This window comes from Balaenoptera musculus, chromosome 9 (assembly GCF_009873245.2).
Source record: "Balaenoptera musculus isolate JJ_BM4_2016_0621 chromosome 9, mBalMus1.pri.v3, whole genome shotgun sequence".
Taxonomy (NCBI): Eukaryota; Metazoa; Chordata; class Mammalia; order Artiodactyla; family Balaenopteridae; genus Balaenoptera; species Balaenoptera musculus.
This window is the reverse complement of record NC_045793.1, coordinates 41,489,449-41,506,746: the sequence shown is the minus strand read 5'-3', so window position 1 is coordinate 41,506,746 and position 17,298 is coordinate 41,489,449. Positions and strand designations below refer to the sequence as shown.

At 41.0% G+C, this 17,298-nt stretch overlaps 1 protein-coding gene across 10 annotated transcripts in view; it reads right to left on the bottom strand.

Moving 5' to 3' along the window:
* Positions 1-17,298, bottom strand: part of ELMO1 (engulfment and cell motility 1) — a 554,248-nt gene that overhangs the window by 371,021 nt on the left and 165,929 nt on the right. For all 10 annotated transcript variants that reach the window (XM_036863258.1, XM_036863260.1, XM_036863259.1 and 7 more), the window contains 2 exons: positions 12,484-12,653; positions 2,025-2,060 (listed from right to left, as the gene is read on the bottom strand). In XM_036863258.1, the coding sequence (XP_036719153.1) occupies positions 2,025-2,060; positions 12,484-12,653 (206 nt within the window). The remainder of the gene's footprint in view (positions 1-2,024; positions 2,061-12,483; positions 12,654-17,298) is intronic.

Genomic DNA, 17,298 nt, shown 5'->3' with positions numbered 1-17,298 from the left:
TCCCTCTGGGGTTCCTATACACATGTACATTCACACTTCAGTGATCAGTGATAGATTTGGCAGAGTTTATATATAGATATGGGGTCGTCTCATACCCTCTGAGCCTCCTTTCTTTCATGGATTCCCCTTAATAATCTAGCTGCTCTGCCAGCCCTAAACTATATCCTCTTAGTAACTTACTAAGACTGAGGGTTCTTGCCACCCCATGCTACCTGGATGAGCAGGAATCCTCAGGCAAAAAGCTGCAAACACACAAATCTCATCTAGGGCTTATCTGTTCTCTCAAAGATTGACTTACTTCTTCTTTCTGTCTGTTTTCAGTTGCTATACAGTTTCTTCAAACAAACACTTGTTTTTAGATGTTTTTGTTTGCAATATTTTGTCTAGAGTTTATAATTATTATCCATGGTACTTAGTCTGATTAAGCTACTTTGCAATTACCAGGGCCCTGAGCATTGATTTTGTCTGTGATTGATAAATGGAAATCATGATTCATGCTTAGTCACACTTCCAACACCTCTATATACCAAAAGATTAAAACTACTGGCAGATAAATTTTAAGAAATTATTTTGGCTTCAGAGCCCAAAATTCTTCTGCATTAGCAAATTGTATGAGGTTGTTAGAGAAAAAATCAGTTTGAATCCCAATACCACCTCATTTTAACTTCTTCATAAAGGAAACAATTCTAATTTTACTCATCTTGTATGGTGGATAAAAGTGTGAATTAGAAGTAACGAGTGTAAACATTGAGACAATGCCCAGGACAGAGTAAATTCTCATAAAAAATGGCTTCTACTACTATTACCATTAATTGCTTCTACTATATTAAAAATATGTATCAAAGTTAGGTTTAAGAAGTTTTATCCTATAAACTCAATATTTCTACTTTATTAGAATTTAATAACCGAAGAGTTCCTGCAATTAATACTTCTTCTAGTGGGAGGGGTAGGGGAAGATGAATGATTTGAGACCACTATCATACACTGATCAGAATTTTCTCTGAAGGCTTAAAAAATAAGGTGCACATTTTCAAATACTGTTCAGTCTTCCTTCTCAAACTGAAACTGTATGCTTAACAACTTAGCAAAATGGGACTTTGTTCAACCTATTATAGAGTTTGTTAGATACTCTTTGGACTCACCTTGTTTAGTGGATAATAAAGGCACTGAGGAGGGAATACTCTAAGAAAGAAGTTTTGAGATTTCCAGACACAATTATCAGGCAATTCACAAATATATAGGTGGTTGAACACATTCTCAGACTGAAAGTAAATAATTTTCATTCCATACTTCAGCCCTAAATATTTTTTTTAATGCGGATCTTTTTCTTACCAAGCCATTGAAGAAAATCAAAGACTTTTGACTTTGAACATCACATAGGCTACAAAAAAGAAAGTTTTTTTTTAAAGTAATACATAAAATTATGCTTAGCCTTGTTCCAGGAGAAGGGTAGCAATCCTGATGTGATCATTTTATGGTTACCAACGTAAAATACTCTTTCTACCACAAAGCAAAGAGAAAACGGAAATAAATTTTTAAAGAACCTGTTCATAAGAACATCAAAAAGGGGCTTCCCTGGTGGCACAGTGGTTGAGAATCTGCCTGCCGATGCAGGGGACACGGGTTCGAGCCCTGGTCTGGGAAGATACCACATGCCGCGGAGCGACTAGGCCCGTGAGCCGCAACTACTGAGCCTGTGCGTCTGGAGCCTGTGCTCCACAACAAGAGAGGCCACGATAGTGAGAGGCCCGCGCACCGCGATGAAGAGTGGTCCCTGCTTGCCGCAACTAGAGAAAGCCCTCGCACAGAAACAAAGACCCAACACAGCCAAAAAAATAATAATAATAATAATTAATTAATTAATTACTTTTTTAAAAAAAGAACATCAAAAAGAAAGCAAAAATAAATCACTTACTCAAAACATCTAGACACATAGTTACACAATCAGTCAGAGGACAGGGTTTAATTATGCAGAGAAGAAGGAAGTGTTATATCATCTGTATCAACCCATCAGAAATTCTTACCAAGGCTTCATGATCTTCTGCAGTTTCTGGTATCGTCTGCAAAATTCAAAAACAGTCATGTAAGGAGCATGTGTGAAAGCAATGAGTTTTACACAAATTACAGATCATGAAGAAAGCCCAGGATGAGATATAGGGCAGATTTAACAGTCATTAAGAGAACTTAATTCATTTCAAAACACTTCTCCAAGCAATAAATTGGTGTTTTTTAATGATACAAAACAATCAACAGATGGGGATTAAACCACTGTAACCAACCTATTGCATTTACTTATGAGTAAAGGCAACAAGAACACTCCATTTGGCTCAGAATGGGTATATATTCAACAGGGGGAAATCCCTAGAAATAAGAGGGGCATATCTTCAATGAAAAAGTAGAGCCAAAAAACACTAGTCCAGTTGTTCTTAAGTACATGCTCAACAATGGAGAAATAGTTGATTATCTTTCTTTGGTAAAATGCCCACTAATTCTACTTTCTCTTTTCTTAAGAGACAAAAAAAAAAAGGCTTCTTCTGAAGGAAGACACCGTGAGACATTGCAATAATTCCTGGACCACAGATGGAACCCTGGGATAGCAGTCTGCAAAAAAAGTGCACAATCAACAAAACATGTCTGTAAAAAAGGACAATTATGCTTCTTTAAAAACTAAAGATTAGGTCAAGAAGATTAGGAAACAAGTGTTTCTAACCTTATCAAACCACTTCCCATTCCTCAAGTCTGCCAAATTTCTTTGGCATTAAGTGTGTTCTTCCCACTGTGGGGGGAATACCCTTCCCCTCCTTGTCAGACTAGCTAAGTCCTACCCCAAATTCATCTGATTCTAGGCTCCTCTGTGAAGCCTCCCTGACTTCTGATTTCCCTTCCTTGACCAGACTGAGGGTGGCGCCCATGTCCACAGTGCTGAGAATACATCAGCTGCACGACTTAAGACATCTCACTGTCCTTCCAGCTACCTGAAGGCAAAGGCTCGCTCTGTAACTCAACTACTATAATGTCAGGCACATGCAGAGTAGGTACTCAATTCGGAAGAAGTTTCACATTTTCAACCACATAAAATGTAACCACTTCAGAAACCTAACTGACCATGAGAAGATCAGATCTAGTGTTTGATAAAACTCGGGAGTTAAAAATGCATATAAAGTGATCTTCCTCTTCCTGCTCCCTTCCCCCTCCTTAACCTGCCTTTCTTTAAAAAAAAAAAAAAAAATATATATATATATATATGTGTATATATATATATAAAATGCACTACCTAAAAGTTGAGAATTATATTTTATTCGGTGGACTTTCTGAGGACTCAATCCCAGAGGCAGCCTCTCAGATAGCGCTGAGGGACGGCTCCGAAGAGGAAAGGGAGGAGCCAGGACACATAGGAGTTTTGCAATAAACCAGGGAGTCAGAACATCAAAAGATTATGGTTAAATAAAGAAAAACCAGACATCTTAAGTTAATGGATTTAGTGCTTTTCCATATATGAGAAGATGCAACAGTCTGGGCTCATTGAAATCATTCCTTTGACATGCACCTTAGCTATTTAGGACCAGTATCCTGCTTTTCTCCATCCTGAACCCCCTCAGGGTGGCGGGGTGGGGGCCGCTGTAGTGGCTGCCACAGTTAGGCCACAATGTCCTTTGTTTACTGATATGGCAGGAGGACATTTTTCATCCACATATATATTAGCTTCCTTTCCTTCTCCTTCAAATAGCCATTGGGCAGAGTGGAAGAAGTTGGTGGCTATGGGGAAGGAGGCCTGAGCAGAGTTTGGGCCCTTTTGAAAGAGTCAAGCACTACCCTCCACTAAAAGGAACTGGGGATCCTTGGAGAAATGACTCGGTCCAGGGCTGGAAAGATCTAGATAAGCCTGGAACATTTTGCTGAGCCAAAAAGTACAGAAATGCTCAAAGAATAATGGGAGGCAAGGCAGGACACAGAATACAGCTTGATGAAGTTTCCTAAGCCATATCTGGGACAAATTGGACATCAAAATAAATAATAATAGTGATAGATTATAGCCCAATGAATAAAACAGGGAACAAATGGCCTACATTGCTTTAAAGAGTGGTGTGCTAGTATTGTTGAAGAGCCAAATCTCTGGGAGAAAATATACAAACTTGATTTGTACCACTTTCCATTTCCCATGGTGTAACTACTCCAAAATTATTTCTTAATTATTTACAAAGGGGGGAAACTGCATTACAGGGAGATACCTGGAAGGTGCTATCTTAACAAGTGGTCAAAGTGAACATCAGTAATAAGACAAAGAGACATCATGTGCCATTAATAGGATGCAGTGAAATAAACACAAGCATCTGTGATATTCTAGCCAAAGACATATGTTTTCTAAAAGAAGAAAACACTGGAGAAACCTGTAGAAAAAGGACTCCGTGTTTCAATAGGAAACTATGCACTGTCTATGGCTTACTCTTCTGGGTTATCAGATTCCAGCCCTGTTGTCTTTAAGTTGCAGGTAACTGATGCATATGTATATTTTGTCCTGCCTAGTGGTGATTTAATTAACTTCCTCCCTGCAGGTGAAAAACCAGTTTTGTCTCCATTTGCAATTCATTTCGACATTGCTCTGTTTCATATAAATTTGGGCCCTTTTGACTCTTCCTCTGAACCAGTGAAAACATCTGCCTGGTTCCCTCATATCAGATGAGTAAAATACATTCTTTTAACACATATTCAATTTTATATCTCTATGAAAGCCATGCTTTTATCTTTCCCTGATAATTACCTTTTAATTAATTACCTTTTAATAAACCCCAATTGGGGAATATTCTAAAAATGGCTCACCTATAATCTCAAAAAATGTCAAAGCCATGAGAGAAAAGGAAAGACTAAGGAATAGCTCCAGATTGCAAGAGATTATGTTAGGGAACCGTTGACTGAAACCACCCGCCTTGGCCAGGCACAATGATAACCACTTGGATGAGTTGTCTGGCAACAAGAGGTCCTGATAAGAAACAAGGTGCTGCCACCAAAAACTAACCGGGAGAATTCGGGAGGGGCCGAAAGGAGGGAGGAGATGCCAGTCCATATGTCCTATCAACCTCCCAGAATCTTTCTCACTGGAATCCATCTTGGCCGAGAGATGCGCGTCCACCAGGAAGGATCCTGAGTCAGACCAAATATGGGCACAAGCAAGATGACTGGCCAGAGACCACTTGGAAACTAACCCCACTACCATAAAACCTGAGATTGTGAGCCACGTGGAGGAACAGCTCTCCCAGGTTCCCTTACCCTGCTGCTCTCTGCCCGGACTCCCCTTTCCAATAAAGTCTTTTGTTTTGTCAGTACATGTGTCTCCTAGGACAATTCATTTCTGAGTGTTAGACAAGAGCCCACTCTCGGGCCCTGGAAGGAGTCCCCCTTCCTGCAACAATTAGGAGAAGACAGGACAACTGGGTGCAAGGGGCTCTCTGGAGTTAGGTCTTTGTAAAGGACACAAACAGGACAACTGGCGTAACTTGATCTTGCAACTTTTCCATTCAGTCTGGAACTGTTAAATTAATTGAACAAGGAGGCCTTTAGACCGAAGGGGCTCTAATGCTCTGGAGGCCTGTAAAAGCAATCTAAAACCCTAAACCTGCAAATGCCTCCAGGTTGGGAAATGGAAACCTAAGGACAAGCAATCACAAACAGCCAACTAGACTTTAAACTACAGCCAATCCAACAACTCCCTTGCTCTGCTTCCGCTTCTTCTCTACAAGAGTCTCCTCTCTCCCCCACCAGCCCCGGTGGGTAGAGGGTTCCTAACCACTTCCAGTCTGGCACTGACCAATTCTAACTGATTTTTGCTCAAATACATTCTAAAAATTTTTAATATGCCTCAGTTAATCTTTTAACAGAACTGTTACAAAATCAATGTTTGTGGGGTGTGTGTGTGTGTAATATATAAAGCAGTCACTGCAATTTTCCAAAATAACTTTCTCGCCTAGGGCCTGAGCATCCTTAGGTTTATATATGTGTTTATATATGTGCTAACCCTGTAGCAGACCCTAGCCTTAGAAAGTTCTCCCTGACCAGAGTGCAGAAAGAAATTCATTGCCTAAACAGTGTTTCTTACTTCACTTCCTCACTTTGGCTTCAGAGTAAACGTAAGCAGAAGACGAACTTTTTGTTGTGATGTCTGTTTTCCTAACTGAGTTTCTCTCTCTCTCTCTCTCTCAATATACACCCACTTTAAAAGAAACATATCTGGAGAACAAATGATTCTCGAAAGACTGATGTTTCTCAGTGATCAGAAGCCCCTCACCTCAGCCCAAGCTATGGCATCTTTTCCCTAGCAGAAGATAATCTCTTCTTTAAACAGGCTGTGTGACCCCTTCTCATTTCCATTACCGGAGTGATAGACAAAGACACAGAAACAAAGCAAAAAGGGATGGCGAGGCGGAGTGCCAGCATAAGGGATTTTCTGCCACACAATCCCCGACAAAGCCCTAGACGGTTGGCCCCTTTGGCGTTTGTGATGCAAATTTCTGGCAGGGCCCCAGAAGGGCTGCTGCAGTTGGAACTCCCTGAGCTCTGCTAAGTGCAGCTCCAGGAAAGCAGACAGAGGGAGCTGAGAAGACACAGCAGGCTTCTCAGCTGGGGCCCACAGACCACACAGAGCAGGTTCTTTCCAACTCTGGGGAGCTACTTGCTCCTCCCCATGGCCTCTGTTCGAGGTGAAGTGCAAGACACACATGGTGTGACCTGTGCTTGGCGGCTGGCAAAGAGTCGCTGATCAATGTGGCCTGGCCTGGACCTTCCAGAACAACCAAGGCTTATAAGAGACACTGAATTCTCAGAAGCGGCAGCATGAGTTAGAGCCAACAATCCATGTCCGTGGAGGCTAACAAAGTTACTTTCAAAAAAGAAATTCATCTTTTGTATGAAGACAAAATTTCAAAACATGTCACACATAGTCGCAAACTGTCATATGCATGTTTGTATTTTCTACGCACACACATACACCCATGTGCCTAACCCAGTGTCAGGAATATTCAGCACTTAAATAATACATACTTTGCTAAGTGAATAAAACCTACAAATCCATTCTCAAGTGTGGGTGCCTGGCAGCATCAAAGCCAAGACATCATTTCAGGGTGCTTAATGCAGGTCATGATTCAATTTTCACATCTCCTGAGAAACAGTCGCAGCTCTGATTCCAGCCAGGAGGAAACGATCTGAATAATCGAAGTTGAATATGAAACCGTCCGTGTGTTAACAATGACAATTTTTATAAACACAAACACACATAGCTATACATACACCCAAATATCCTCATCTGTGTCATCTATATGACAGAATGGGGAGGGGATTGATAGTTTATACAGCAAATGTGGTTTGTTTTTAAGACAATTACTTAAGGGCTTTACATATCTCTAAAACAACTACGGGACTCTTTGCCCTGTTCCTAATACAGCCAAATTTTGGGGAAATGACCAACCAAGCAAATAAAAAGTACTTATAAATTCCCCAGATTAGTGAAAGCTCCTCAAATACCTCACTGCTATTTTTCTTAGGAAAGCTAGAATCCCTAAGGAAACGCCAGCCCAGTATTGCCCAGGGTGTTAGGAATGGACATACCCCCGACATGAATGGTAAAGTACAAATTAGGACATGTCAACAAGCTATGGGGCTGTTCTTATTTTAACACAGCTTCAACATGTGTATGTCCTCTGAATCAGGAATTTTATTCCAACAGAATAAATATTCACAGAGATTCTGCTGAAGGAAAAACTGATGAGAGAATGTTCATAATCCTGAAAAAACCTGAAAGCAGTGTAAATATCCAACAACAGGGGAATGGTTAACTCTACTCTGCATAGCCTTCAAATTCTCCTATTACATTGCATATCAACTGTACCTCAACAGAGCTTTAAAAATCAATTAATAGGCAGATAACAAAAATGATGAGGGGAATAATATTTAATCACATGGGAATATTGTTAGGTACAAAAAGCAGGCTACAGAGAGCATGAATAATATAATTCTACTTTTGTAAAGCCAGTGTATGTGTGTGTGTGTAGCTAAAAGATTATACAAAAACAATATACACCAAGATGTTAAAAATATTTGTCTCTGGAAAGGCAGATTACAAATGACTCTTATTCTCCTCCTTCTGCTTATTTACATTTATTTTTTAAACAATAAATATATTTTTTTTATTAAGGAGAGAAAGCTAATTCAAAAAAAATGAGTTTTTCATAAATACGTGAATTTAATTTCTTTCACTCTTAACTTTTCTGCCAGGGTGTTGCTACTGCTTACTCATATTCCAAGGGCATAATTTCCCTGTCATGTTGCCAAGTGGGAAACTATAAGGATCCTTTCATTCTTGGAAATGTTCCCCCTGTTCTTCTGATGGTTGAACAGTAGAAGGGCACAGGGTGAACTGTCCAATTATCTATGTGCATAGCAGCATAGACAAAGAACACAGTGTTTTATTAAAACCCAAAGAAAAGCAGCGTTATTCCCTACAATGGATTTAGAGTTGCAGGTACAATATTTTTTCTTTCAAATAAAATAAAATATATAATTTCTGAGAAATCTTTAAAAAAAACCACTGCCCATTCCTTAATGGGCACCATTTCCTGGCTCAGGTTGGGGAAACAAGTTTCCCCACAAATTTATTTGCTTCTACATCGATGTTTCAAGCTGAAACTAGACATGGAATTTCAAAATTCCACAAGAATGGAAAAATTTTAATTCAAGTTTTAGACACTGTGTTCTGCCAAAGTGACACTTCCCCTTGCTCCTTTGTGGCTAATTTTTCCCCCATCGTCGCTCCTGGTACCAGCTGGAGAGAGACCTTTAAAAGCTCAGCCTTGGGCAATGGCAAACAGGCAAGTCTATCTTTGAATCTCATTACAGCTCAAAGTAAGCAGAAAAATTCCAGCTACATTTCTTCAGTGTTTCCTAAAAATTTCCACAGGTCCTGCTCAGGAAACCTCTGCCTTTCCCAGCTGGAAGTCTGCCTAGGACTTAAGTAAATGCCTTCCATAAGTAAATGCCTTCCAAATTGTAGGGTCTATTTAATTTGTGCAGTTTATATTCCAGAGGTTTCCTGTTAATTAATTAAAGTCTTGTTTAAGTTTGAGAAGCTGGGTTTCCTTATAAGAAAAGTGTCTTTCTCTTTTCTTTTTCATCTGAGCAAAAGATCTGAAAAATAGCTGTGCATTAAATAAGCAGCTTCTTAGCATGAGTTGTAAGACCTTGCAGAAGGAAGGGAGGAGGTTGTACAGCTCCAGTGCCCTCTTTCCTCCATCCCTAAGTGTAGCATGACCTATAACTTATATAAAATGGTGATGAGGGCACACACCAAGGTGATTCAGAGAGACCTCATCCCTTCCCAGTTAACATAGTGTGATGGGAAAGTGTAAGAGACAATGCAAACCGGAACTCACCCAAGATCTGGTCTTGAGTTCTGCTCATCTGTCTGAAATCTGGCTGCATGTAACAAATTGGGATGGCTTACAGACTATAAATAATTAAAATATTAATGAGGATGATACACTATAGAAAAAAGAGAATTCAGTTACTGTGGTTCACATAAAGTAAATTCAGTATTGACATGTGAAACATAGAGATATAATTCAGACCTCCTGTCCCCAGTGATCAGTCTTTGGGTCACTCAGTAAGTCAAGATGAATTATAGAGTAAGGCAACAGCACAGATGAAAAGTCCTAATGTTGACAAGACAATACATAGTATCAGTTTTTACTCTTTCTCTTATGGAGCACAAGGTGGGAGTGTCCCTTTGATGAGTTTTATCGGCTGAATTGTGTCCCCCCCCCCCCAAATTCATATGTCGAATCCCTGCCCCCAGTACCTCAGAATGGGACAGTATTTGGAGATAGAGCCTTTAAAGAGGTGACTAAGTTAAAATGAGGTCATTAGGGTGTGTCCTAATCCAATCTGACTGGTGTCCTTATAAGAGGAGGAAATTTAGACACACAAAGAGACACCAGGGATGCCTGTGCTCAGAGGAAAGATGATGTGAGGACATAGGAAGAAGGTGGCCATTAGCAAATCAAGGAGAGAGCTGCAGAAGAAACCAAGCCTGCCAACACCTTGATCTTGGGCTTCCAGCCACCAGCACTGTGGGAATATAAATTTCTGTTCTTTAAGCCACCTGGTCTGTGCTATTTTGTTATGGAAGCACTAGCAAACAAATATAATGAGAAACTAAAAAAGTAAAGCCCCTAACGTGCATTTTCCCTCATTGTCAAATACATAACTGCCAGCCTCCAGAGGTACTGGAGCTCAGGTCCAGTCCTCTATTCAGGGCGCATATCACATGGACTCTGGCTTTCAGCGTATGTACCATTGTAATTGTAATTATGATTGCAATTCTGATAAATTTGGAAGTATTAACACAATGTCATTCTGAATATTCCAGAGCTTAAGCCCCTGGATACTTGGGTATCTGTGGCAGAACCACCTAATATTAGCAGGTTCCATTATGACTGGCTCTGATGCAGTGTTTTTGATACATCGATGTCTGGGACTTAGATAAATCAATAAACATGAGGACAGTTGCACAGATAAATCAATAAACATGAGGACAGTTGCACATTTTTATCTAACACGTTGTAAATGTGATGGAGGCAGAAGCTCCCAGGGCTCACTGTCCCACCAGAAGCAGTGGTGGGCGTGAAGAGGGGCCTACCACACGTGGCAGTCCCATGAAGTTGTCCACAGTTACCAGGGAAGGTGGTTGTAATCACAATTCGCAATCCACTGCTCACGAGTAACAAGGAATGAGGGATCTGACACGCTCTGCACTAGATTTCAGCTGGAGCTTCCAACAGAGACAGAACCCTCTTTCTCCTTTTCCTTGGGCCAGTCTCTTGGATCCCTAAACTAATTTAACTTCCCTCAAGCTGTTTCAAGCTCCAACCCCAATTTTTCAGTAACCACTTTGGATTCTGATAACACCCAGAATTTAAGATTCTCTGCCCTACTCTAAGCTGATGTTTGCCAAAAATGTAACGAGCAGAGTTTTAGTCATCATTAAAAAAATAAATGATACCTGTCTACAACTGAGCCTTTCCAGATTACCCAGTCCTGCTTGCCAGTCCTCTTGGATTTGACTCCCCTGCCCCCATTCACTCCTAGATATTTTCTCTACTTCTTTATGAAGGCCTCCAGCTCCAAACTCTAGAGAACATTCTTATACAGGAGATATTCTTGCTGTTATAAAACATGCTCTCTTTGAATGAGGCAAAAAAAAAGAATCTTTCATTAGTGCCAACTACAGAGGCTAAATAATGCCAAGTGTAGGAGGAGACAGGAAGGAAGAAAGGAAGGAAGGAAGGGAGTGGGCCAAGACAGGTCTCTGCCACGTACAGTCAGCAGGTCATTCTTTAAATCACCACGTACTGAAGAGAGATTTAACTGGCCCAGGTTTACACCCCAATTCTAAATGCTATTTATTCTTTCCTAACAAATACCTATCTCAACTCTGCACATTATTTATTTAGCATATTACTATGTAGTTAGCTGGCTCAGCATTCTCACATGCTCTAACTGGCATGCTCTAATAGTCTTCACCAGTTGCACGTGACCATATGGAAATGAGCAGTGTCCTGTGGGCCCTACCCTGGTATTCTGTGGTCAAGGGAATTATCTGTCCACACGTGTAAAAGCTAGACCCATCTGGCTCTGTGGCCAGAGACTCACACCAGAGATCAAACCCTACCCTGAGAAGGTGAGCTCCCCAATGACCATTCCTTCCTTGCTCATGGTAGAACTCAAACTCCTTCAAGGCCCATTCACTGATACCTCCCCCCCACCCCCCGTAAGGTTCCATGAGATGTAACTGGTCCAACCTCTAGACTCCCAGGCCTCAGGAGGAATTGTACCTCAACTGAATTCTGCCTCCATAAATATTTAGATGGCAAGGTTCACATCTTTTAAAATTTTCCTAACTTCCACTTTTTTCCACACAATGGGTACCTAATAAATGTTTATTGTACTTAATGATAAATAATTAAGGACATGTATTTCATCAGTCAAGTGTTAATTTTTAAAAAAAATTACTTCAGGGATGTTATTTCGACCTGGTTTAAGACTTTGAAACATAAGGAGGTATTCTAACTTTTTAAAAAAATGGAGTCAGGGAAGGAAAATTTTTTTTAGGGATAAGCAAAAGATGTGAGGGATTTATATTTTGAAGAATTATAATTTGTGTTGGAAAGGCCCTTAGAGATAATGACTAATATTTTTCCTTGTAAATCTAAAATTTCAGAGATTGTCTTAGATAATGGCTAGTTGGTGGGTAGAGAACATAGTGATACTTACATTATGAAACCACAGCCCACACATTATCTTAAACGCCATTTTTTTTTCCCTGAGCCTAGACAATTTCTGGCATTTAAAACTAGAAACTGCAAGTACAAGAAAAGTAACAAATACCCAGAACGTTATAAAGCACAGGACAGATTGGAAGTCTAGGTAAAAGATGCTTACTCAGTGCCGCTTTCCACCATCTGCGTGAGGAGAGAGATGCCATCCAGATTGATAAACTCCTGGGCAAACGTGACATCCCGGGAGAGGCTGGCCAAGTCCTTCAGGGCCTCCAGCTTGGCGTCCATACTCGACGACTGGATTCGTTCATGGAGCTGGTGGGCGTTTTGAGCCTTACCGGGGACAAAAACAAAGCACAGTATTCACGGAGGAAACCACAACAGACAAAAAATTAACATCTCATTGAGAAATGAAGACTCAAAGGCCAAAAGCACAAGACTAGATGAGTATTACAAACCAAGGGAAGGTTTCCAACCATAATGACTCCAACTTCAGGCAATGCCTGTCAATTTCACAGCGGGAATCAGTGGCCCTCTTTTGACAGGACCCATATTCCCATCTCAAGGGAAAGCAAGAGCCCAAGAACAGTAAAACCCCAGAAATGGGCTTCCCTGGTGGCGCAGTGGTTGAGAATCTGCCTGCCAAATGCAGGGGACACGGGTTCGAGCCCTGGTCTGGGAAGACCCCACGTGCCGCGGAGCAACTGGGCCCGTGAGCCACAACTACTGAGCCTGTGCGTCTGGAGCCTGTGCTCCGCAACAAGAGAGGCCGCGATAGTGAGAGGCCCGCGCACCGCGATGAAGAGTGGCCCCCGCTCGCCGCAACTAGAGAAAGCCCTCGCACAGAAACGAAGACCCAACACAGCCATAAATAAATAAAAATAAATTTTAAAAAAATTAAAAAAAAAAAAAACAACCCAGAAATGGAGTGGGTATGGCAGTGCGGAGGGGAAAACGGGTAGAATGTTTACTTTTTAAGTAAAATTATTATCTATAAATGACAGAAAGCTATTTGCTTAATTAAGCAATTACACAAATTTATACAGCATGTTCACCCGTTCAGTCAATACTCTGAGTAATAACTGCCTACACACAATGTTCAAAAGCTTCACTAGACACCCAAATAATCTTTCAGGGTTACTGAAAGTCTTCCAGCACAACACAATGGGGCTTGTAAATTCCACTTTTCAACAACACGTGTTTCACATCCATTAGCTATTTACTGCGTGAATTTAAAACAAAATAATTAGGCAACCAAATTAGCAGCTTTGTCTCCAATTAAAGTTCCCCTTTTTAAGGCATTTGCACGTTGCTTCTACATGCAGGACAGAAGTATACTGGAGGAGCTGAACTTCTAGATAATAATGTGTCTTCTGTATTTCTCATTCACCCAGTAAAGGTTTCCATATCTACCTTTCAGTTGGGACAGACAGTAGGAAAAATAAGATAATAAATTTTTCTGCCTGTGTTTTTGCTTAATAGAAATAACTGAATATCTTTGTAGTTATTAACTCAAAACTGCAATGGTTGAAGCACTCTGCCATTCTCATATTCTCCTTTGAAACTTGTCATATTTCAGAGAAAGGGGAAGAAGGTATATTTGACCCCAACAATGAGGCATCTTCTCCCAAACAGAAACTGATCAGAAATATCAGAGGAGCCCCATGTGAACTATAACAGGGTTAAGATTGCAGAGCAGAAAAAATAGAATCCACACAGGAACTAAGAGCAAAGGGACTCCACCCCAAGTGCCCCCTTCCTCCCTGCCCAGCTCCCCTTCACTGTCAGCTGGAAGCAGCCCCGCAGAAAGAAGGGGATTCAGCAGGGAAACCAATGCAATTCTTCAGTGACCAAGACAGATGAAACCCATACTCCTATCACTTGGTCAGAGACATATACTATGGTCTCCCACGTAATTATAACCAAAACTTGACACTTTGCATCAGAAACTATAATAGAAGAAGGAAGCAAAGGAAGGTGCAGGAGAATAAAAACCCTTCCTACGCATTCACTGATACCCACATAGCTGACAAATGGCTCAAACCCTAAATTCCATTTTTAAGAAAGGGAGAATCACTTTATTTATCTTTTTACGTGGTTCAAAGATGTACCATTCTCCAAACTTTTCAAATGGAGATACAGCATTAACAGTAACATACAATATTTAACCCAAGTGAATCACTTTGAATTCCTTGAAACATACATTTTTCTCCCAGCTGGAAGTCTGCATTTACTATAGAGATTATGATAATAATGAGGACTCAAAAATGATTTCATTGTCATAATTAATAGTGTTTGGTACTGTTAATACCACTATTAAAAACAGCTGACAGTTACTTAGTAACTGTAGATTTACTACATAGATTTTAGATTTTCGGTTTTTGGCCGCGCTGCGTGGCTTGCAGGATCTTAGTTCCCCGACCAGGGATCGAATCCTGGCCCTCGGCAGTGAAAGTGCGGAGTCCTAACCACTGGACTGCCAGGGAATTCCCACCTAGTGTTTTTTATGAGCCACTCTTCGAAATATCTTCCTGAAGGACTTCATTCAATCTTTCAGGCAGGAGCTTTCATTATCTTCATTTTACAACGGAAATGGAAGCGTAGAGAAGTTAAGTAACTTGCCCAGGGTCACACAGCTTGTCCATGCTGGAGCTAAGATAGAACCTGGGCAGCTGGACTCTGGAAACAGGCTCTAAAGTAGTGCCCTGTGTCGTGCATGAGAACCCCCTGGGTGGTTTCTTAAAACATGGATACCTAGGCTCCACCCAAAGTTTTTGTTTCTGTAGGCCTGAGGTGGAGTCCCCTGAAGTGCATGTTTAACAAGCTCCCAGGTGCTGCTGCTGCCTCTGCTTGATACTGACGATCGTGGCGTCACATGCTGAGAACCGCTGTTCTAAAACTCCCACGATACTGCGTCTCAAAGTGATGACGGAGGTGTGGCCCAGCCCCACAGGGCTCATGGGCTCTGCCTCTGTCTTCTAATCAGCACCTCGTCTTCTCCAGCTGGGGCACCACAAGCCCCTCGTGGCTTCCTGTAGCAAAAAGACAATCTACCCGCCCTTTTAAAAGGGTACATTTCTCAGCAGAAACAGTTGCTAAGAAAATAGAAAGTATGAGTCAATAATTATAAGATCTAGGTAGATGAGATTTATTATACCATTCTTTCTGCTTTTGTATGTGCTTGAAATGTTATCTACTTAGAAGTTCATGAATGGATTAATTGAAAATAGTAGAAGTGAAGAGAGACAACAACAGAAACCTGGAAAGGCCAAGTGTCCCGAGCAGAAGAATTAAGACTCAACAGCCCCTCACAGATGTAGAGAACAGACCTGTGGTTGCCAAGGGGGAAGATGGCTGGGGGAGGGGTGGGTTGGGAGTTTGGGGTTAGCAGATGCAAACTAGTACACATAGAATGGATAAACCACAAGGCCCTACTGTAGAGCACAGGGAACTATATTATATTCAATATCCTGTGATAAATCAAAATGGAAAAGAATATAAAACAATATATATGTATAACTGAATCACTTTAATACACAGCAGAAACTAACACAACGTTGTAAATCAACTATACCCCAATAAAAAATTTTTTTAAAAAGACCAAATAGTCCCAAATCCTAGGACTGATAATCGGTTGCTGCTGTGGAATCAAAAATATTTTACCAGGACAGTCACACACCAGTACAACAAAGCGATACTCTGACATGCTGGGGTCTCAGCCAAAGAGTTACTCCCAATAACAGTAATAAAGGCTCCAAATTGTGTCAGACTGCAACATCCAGCTCATAGACGCAATCGCCTGAGAAGTTTCTATGGAACGGTCCACAACTCCCCTGCACTTGACCTAGTGCCTGAAAACAATATGCCCTGTTTTCATGGAGGTGTTCTTATCCTTCAAGGCAGACCTTCTTCCTTCCCAGAGTGCCATCATCTAAGAAGTCAACTCTTGATAAAAATGTCAAGTTCCCGAGGCATTTGGTGTTGGGTAAGTTTTCCTCATGGTTTCAGGACATAAGTAAACCACTGTAGGGGACACATCATTCATGAGGATGGGAGGGTTATGGCCAGCTTGGTGGGCTGTGGTGGAGAGCTCCCTGAACTACGAGTGAGAAGCCGGGCTACTCTGGTGCCTTGGAGAAATTCTCTTAATCTCTGGGCCTCATTTTCCTCATCGGTACACTGAGGAACTGTGACGAGATCACGTTTAGGGTTCCCCCAACCCACAGAGTCACAGATTGTTCCTCAGGTGGGCAGGAACCCTTATCATGAAGTCTGCCTAGAGAAAGTTTGCTCCATAGATGTTAATGCCCTATGTGAGCCCCAATCAAAACATTATTATACATCAAACTGCTGGGACATTTTTAATGCAATATTTTTCCAGGTGGAACCGGAACAGGTAGAGACATGTATTCCTTTTACCTTCTTTAATTTCTAAATAATGTGGATGTGAAACTTTTATTAGAAAAAATAATGTGAGAATACGTTTTATTATTAAGATACCGGGGTTGTATAAGAAAAACTTACTTTTTTGGCATCAGTTATTTGCCAAAGATTACTCGGCACATAATTTCACTTGGCCTATATTCAGACAAGTCTTTACAGTTATCCATGAAGCTATGCCCCTTCAAAATCAAAGACAGAATCCTCACTCACTGATTCAACAAATACTCCTGGAAGCTTACTCTGAGCCAGGCACTGTTCTATATATTTAGGATTCTGCAACAAACAAGAGGCAAGCTTCTTGCTCTCCTGGAGCTTACGTCCTCGAGGTGGGAGGCAGACAATAAAACAAATTAACAGTAAGAAATTAAATATTGATGAGTTCATAGCAAAACCTAAAAGAGGAATGAGATAGTGACGGGTGGCTTTTTAAGATGGAGTGGTTTTCAGGGACAAGCGGCCTAAGAAAGCAACATTGATGCAGAGATCTGATTGACAAGGAGTCAGGCACATCGGGCAAGGGCCGAGGAAGATATTC